We start from the raw sequence: 6,824 nt of genomic DNA on the forward strand, positions 1-6,824 counted from the left end.
TCATATATCGACGATTGGAGGTTCATCTTACTGTAGGAATATTCTTCCCCTTTCATGGCACTAAAGCGGGCATTAAAGGCGGTTGGGTGACTCTAAGTTTGTTACCTGAATGAGCCATGTTCAAACCATTTTTCAACCATTACAAAAATTGAAAATGCAAGTTCGTGGGAGTTAAAGGGTGAGACAACACCCCTACACTCATGACTTGGAAGGATGGAGCCCCCCAATTTCCTCTAGCCTAGACATATAATCTAGTGGTAATCGTTGGGTATGACTTTGACTACCACAAACCATATGAGATGGATGCGTAGTTTAGCTTTTAGATGAATTATAGGTCATGAGTTTTCGTACCATAGTCATCTTGGACTGAGGGAATAATTTGGGATTTTTTTTCTTTTCAGGTACTTATATTTATCCTCCCTTTTTTTGTAAAGAGAAAATGTACAAACTACTTTCGGCTGATAGGAAGAAGCGTCTGGCCAAGAGAAAAGTTGAGCGCCAAAGAATAGATAACCTTCAAGAGTCGTCTAGGAAACTTGATGAATAAACGGAGCAATATGACAATTGGGGTGACGCGCCTCATGCTCCACGCCCCCAAAATCTAGAACAAGATAATGGCTCCTCCCTTGATCCAAAGGACAAGATGACCTTGATCCTTAAAGCAGGCAAGGCTGGCGATCATTCATCATCAGCAAGGAAAGATCTTTCTCCTCAATCCTCCATGTGGAATGATCTCACATTTGGCGCTATAAAATTAATTGGTGCCCACCTTCCTTTCAATGAATATTTCCCAAGTGACTATAAGGTCTTATGTACCAAGAAGCCTCTAAGTTGTCTGATCTAAAAGAGAAGCAGTTATTAAATGTATTACTGATAGAGCGTGTTGATCGAGAGAAACACAGCCAAATTATTTGCGAGCTAAAGTATAAGTTTCCTACCTCCGAAGGGAATCTCACCAAAGGTTAAGCGATAGTGAAGACTGTAATGAAAGAGAAGGATGTCTTGACAACCAAACTTAAGGATGTGGAATTAAAGGCTCTGGATCTTGCAATTTTAGAGCAGAAGCTAAAGAAATCCCTTAAGGATGCCAATTTTTTAATGGAGAACATGAGGGAGGAGTTGTATACACTTAAATATGAGCTAGTGGACACTTCCAACTCGTATTTTGAATGAGTGAAACAGCAGGTTTCGTTCATATATCCTAAATTGTTCTTGAGTCAAATGGATCTCTTCAAGTTGGTTCATGATGACCAGATGGTGGAGGAGGAAGAAGCTTCGCCTTTGAGAAGCCTAGAGCCTCTCCTAATGAAGCCACCCAGATTGAGCCTGACGGCGACAAGGTAGTGGTGGAAGAAGCTCCTCAAGAGGAGGTGACTTATTAGGAGGGTGTTTTTGAGGAAGAATGGTTTCTAGAGGAGAGCCAGGGAGCTGAAGATTTTTTGTTTCTTTTTTGCCCTTTGTGGATTATTATTGTAATCATTCCCTTAATGGTTTATGGAATTATGCCCTGAGAGTTTTTATGTAACGATGAATTACGCCCTCAAAGGCTTGTTTTGTATTTTCCCCCTTGGGGTTAATTAAATGGTTGGCTAGCACACTCTTTCTTATTTACTTTATGTGAATTATATTAGAATACCTTGAATAGGTTTTGGCCTTGTTGTGACCTTGTAGGATGATGATTCCTGCATGAGGATGATAGTGTTGCCTCTTGGGTGACAAGGATTCGTCTATGAGGATCTAACATATGTGATCGCTTATGTGGACGACAAGGTTTCCTCTATTGGGATCCAACATGTGTGACCACCTCTATAGGAAACAAGGATTCCTTCATGAGGATCCAAGGCATGTGGTCGCCTCTATGGGCGACAAGGGTTTATCCATGAGGATCCAATATGTGATTGCCTTCACGCGCGATTTCGTTAAGGTTGTTTTTCAATCTTTTAGTTCCTACAAAACAAAGCATTGGTATTCCCACATTTATAGGATAATATGAGGAACCTCATTAAAACCCATGCACCTTAATGCCATCGCAAGGGAGATGAGTGTTCCCCACAAAATAAAGAATGTCACAAAAGTTTAACCATACAATTGGTAGAGACGATATCCCACCTTAAACAAACAAAACAAATAAGTTAAAATAACATAACATGGATTAGAGACTAAAATAATTAAAGGCTTCTAATAAGTATCTTTTTATGCCTCTTTTATGCTCTATTGGCATGGGGCGGACAGGTCTTCATCCCTAAAATCAACTTCTTTTGGCTTGACCCCCAATTTCGTTTCTAAAATGGTTACTTCACGTGCATCCTCTTACCGGGTGTGGATCACGTCTATAATCTTCTTCAGTTATATGCTATACACGTAACACATCTTTGCGAAAACCAGATACCTCGGGATAACCCTAACTTACCCATCTGAGAGTTGGTATTTCATGCATAGTATTCACCCTCAAGAGCACGGGAAGGAGGAAATTCCCTCCCATATTATCCTGGAGAACGTGGTTCATCTTTTTGACTTTTTCTCTCCTACCGTTAGGGATAGAGATACATTACTCCCACATTTTATCAATAGGCGAGTGATATAGAAAATGGATGTCATAACCAAATAAAAGGCGCTCATTCTAATAAATAGGCGGCTAGGAGGCCGTCAAAGGTGATATATTACATCACATATCCTTAAGGAACTTCTTATGCCACTTCTTGAATACCTTTTATGAATGTAGTAGTAGAAATGTAAATAGAGTAAAAAGAGATTTTTCTCAACTTTGATTTAATATTTTTATATCTAAAATTAAATTGTAATAAAAACAAATTTATTCGAAAAAATTATTAAAGAGGATCCAAATTTTAAATTCACCGTATTCAACAACATCCACTAATAAATTAAAGTGAAGAGATTAAGGTAATAGAAATAAAGACTAAATTTTTATTTTGGCTGGATTGCTTTGTCCTTATTTAGAAACTTAAATCCAGTTTCATTAAAGTTTACAATGTAGATATTGAAAATATAGTACATATTCAAGGAAGCCAATGGATGCACGTATAAGCTTGCCAAACATGGAAGCGTTGGCATAATAGGGCTAATAGTGAATGATGAATATCCAAAATAGTTATGATGAATGTCCAACTTAATTGTATGAAGATTTAATAGAAGATTTAGGAGCTTCCTTCATTAGGAGAGTAACTCCCATGTAATGTTCTTGTTAGGTTTTTATATTTTGTTTTATTTTTAATATAATTCTGTTTTGTTATTAAAAAATATTAAATTTAAAATTTCTCCTTTATATTATTCTATTTGCAAAATTTATCACACACTAATAAATTTATTTATAAAATATTCTAATTTAAAGTCTCATTAAAAAATATAAATATATTTTATTTATTTATAACATCAATAAATATAAAAATAAATATGTAAAAGTAATACAATATATTGACAAACTTATTGCTGCACCTATTTTTTTTATAATATCTCTCTAAATTATATTGGAGGTTATTACAATAAAGGAAAAATGATTTCTATCATGCTGAGAAAGAAGAAAAAGATGGAAATATATACAAATGAAAACGCATATTCTAAAACAAAAATATCATTCATAATATTAATGATAATTAATTACAGCTCTGGAAAAGCATAAACAGAAACTAATAAGTACTATAAAATTAAGGTCCTTCAAATTACTAAAATAAACTATAAAGAATTAAAAATAAAAACTAGACAAGGACTCCTAATCAATTATTTAAAAAAACTAGTATTATGTTTGATCCTCTAGCAAAAAAAAGTCCCAGAAGATCTTGCTGTTGATAAGCAAAAGCGCACAAATTAATTAAGCAGCGTTTGGCGCGCGCGCAAAGTTGATACCAGCAGCTTCCAAAATTGCTGATGTTAAGCGATTCGCATTAATCACTTCCTTGTAATCCAAACTCTCATCTTCATACACCTCCCACCATTTCTTCACCAACACCTTTATATCTTCTCTCTGCATATTCTCCTCCTCACCTGTGTACCTCCACGGCTTAGATCCCTGTACATTTACCCAGTTTAACAAATTTTAATTTTAAGTTATAATTAGAAGTCGTGATCGTTGAAGAATGAAAACTTACAGCAGCACAATAATGAACAACTTTAACTTTCTCAAGCTCAAGATTTTCAGGATGACGCCACAACATAGCCAGCACAAGATTGTAAACATTAGGAATTGGCTTATATTTGTCATTGAAGTACATGTTCAAAAAATCCTGCAAATTAAAAAATAAAATTCATTATCGTGATCCATAATCCCAATTAATTGACAATTTTTAGTAATTAAATTATTAGTAGTACCTGTTCAGCAAAGGAAGTTGGTTTAGTGAGTTGAAGTTTTTGAAGAAGATCAAGATAAGTATCCATATTAGGTTGATAAACAAACATGCCAGCATTGAAGTAAAGAGGTGGTTTGGGACCAAAATGAGTAGGCCATTGAACCTTGTGAGGACATTGCTGACAGTAACCGATTTCATATTGCTTACTATGACCCCACGTGGCCTCACAAAAACAATCCATCACAGCATAGAAATAATTATTTGGCAACTCAAATAAATGGTCAATGTTTTCAAATACTTGTATATCACCATCAAGGTAAATCATCTTGTCATATTCCTCAAACTGCAAAATTGAAATTTGTAATTATAATATAATCACATATAGTATTAATTAAAATAGGATTAATGAGAGATTATGATTATATATACTTACAGCCCAAATACGTAGTTTGGAATAGTTGATGACATAATAAGCCATAGCGAACTGTGTTTGGTTCTCAGGTGGGTAAACAGGTTCAATCTCTCTCACAATGCAACCTTGAGAGATGAGAATACTCCGGTGTTCCGCCGGAACATCCGGCAACACTGCAACTACAAGAGGGTACTTGGTTTTCACTTTACGGAGACCTTTTGCTAAGCCAACAACACCTTTGACGTAGTCACCGTTTCCGGCAAGGAACGTGACAAAGGCACGTTTTGCTGTCTTGGATTGAGCGTCGGTGATGTTGGTTGCGGCAGTTACAATATCAGTAGGAGCCATGGTTTCAGTGAGAGTTGCTTTGTTAATATGGAAAAGAATGTTTGTATGTTTGTAAATGTTTTGATGTTTGTTGGGTTGGTTTTAGAAATGGTGTGGTTGCTTATATAGAGATTTCGGGGGTATTATTGTCATTACGAACCCAGTTTTAATCTAACGGCTATAGAGGGTAGAGGATTGTCTTTGTATTGATTATTAATTTATTTGACATTTAATATTACTATAATTATAAAGTTCACACTAACTTTTGCATATTTTGATTCTGTATTTCTTGCTTATACACAAAAAAAATTATTATTAACAGTTGGTAACAATTTGTTTTAATAATAAAGTCTTGAATATTGCTAATGTTTAGTGCTAATATTTTTATCTGATATAATTTCTCTGTTGATTTTTTATGTTTTCCTTGTTGATTAACTCAACTTCTTTTTCTGATGCTTCAAAAAACATCACTTAATTTATTTAAAAAAATCATGCATTTAAGATAATATTGGTCTTGTTTTTTTCAATATTTAAAAAAATGTACGTATTTTTTAATATTAGGAGAATAAAAAATATTTTATAAATTCTATATTTTATTTTTATTGACATTTTATCTTATATTTGGAGAATAAAAAGATAGTTAAATCAAATTCTCCTTTTTTCAATCAATGTTTTTCCGACATTTTTTTTGCTGCTTAATATATTTTTGTACTTTGTTATACAATTTTTACTACTATAGAGTTAATCATATAAAAGTTTAATTTTAGATTTTTAGGAGATTTTAAATTCTTAAAGGCTTAATTTTTTTTCATTAATATTAATAAATATAAAAAATATTATAATAGAAGTTTAATAAATCAAAAAAGTGATATAACAAAATCTCAATATATAAAAATTAGATAATTAAAATTCAAAATAATTATAATTAAAATTTTTTTTGATTAATATATAATTATATTTTTTTATATGTTATTTTTTAATTAATATTGTAATTATATTTTTGATATATTTGAACTTATTTTTTAAATTTAAATAGATCTCTGAGTTGATTGGTCCGCCATCAGTTATAATTTTTTATAAGTTAATTAATTTATTAATATTTTAAAAACTATATATTGGAACATTCATCTTTTTAATAATTTAATCTCATATTTTTAACATAATAACTTTTTCTCATTTTTATTTGACATTTTTATTTACTTATTGATTAAAGAAACACTCAAGCTTAAGGAAGGTATTTCAATAACTAAACTGATACATATCTATCCTTTCTTCACCTTCATATTTCTCAATCCTCTATTGTACCTATTCGGAAAAAAGAAGCACTAATTTTTCTTCAACAAAAAGAAATTCTTTTTAGTTTTTCTGTAGAAAAAACAAAGATACTTGCTATAAATAGAATATTCATTTTTAGGTTACTGCCACCGACCCCACTCAGGGCTATTATATTATGACAACACCAGCATTTACCACCGACTGACTCTATGTAATTGACACCATACGATGATGATTCACGTCATGTTACCAGACACGTGGCTTTCATCCAAGGTATTTTTATATTTTTGTGGGACCCATAACCTTTGCGTGTGTAATTAATGAAAGTGCAACGTTGTTGAAATACTGAAATAGATAGCCAGGTGGGGATTAGTCAAAGCTTCTTAACACCCATAGTGGTTGTGTATTACTAGTAGTTAGTTGGTCCAAAATCAACCAGCTTAATCTAATTTAGTTTAATACAAGTAGCAACAGCAAGACTAGGAAAGGATAAGAAAGTAAACATTTTT

At 32.7% G+C, this 6,824-nt stretch overlaps 1 protein-coding gene across 1 annotated transcript; it reads right to left on the reverse strand.

The window, feature by feature from the left end:
• Positions 1–3,571: 3,571 nt before the first annotated feature.
• On the reverse strand, positions 3,572–5,128 carry LOC131615765 (galactinol synthase 2-like). Its single transcript, XM_058886924.1, has 4 exons — positions 4,735–5,128; positions 4,324–4,644; positions 4,104–4,238; positions 3,572–4,024 (listed from the first exon to the last, which is right to left on the reverse strand). The coding sequence occupies exons 1-4, from the start codon at positions 5,059–5,061 to the stop codon at positions 3,827–3,829; spliced, it is 981 nt and encodes a 326-aa protein (XP_058742907.1). The 5' UTR covers positions 5,062–5,128; the 3' UTR covers positions 3,572–3,826.
• Between the last annotated feature and the right edge of the window lie 1,696 nt (positions 5,129–6,824).

This window comes from Vicia villosa, linkage group LG1, assembly GCF_029867415.1.
Source record: "Vicia villosa cultivar HV-30 ecotype Madison, WI linkage group LG1, Vvil1.0, whole genome shotgun sequence".
Taxonomy (NCBI): domain Eukaryota; kingdom Viridiplantae; phylum Streptophyta; class Magnoliopsida; order Fabales; family Fabaceae; genus Vicia; species Vicia villosa.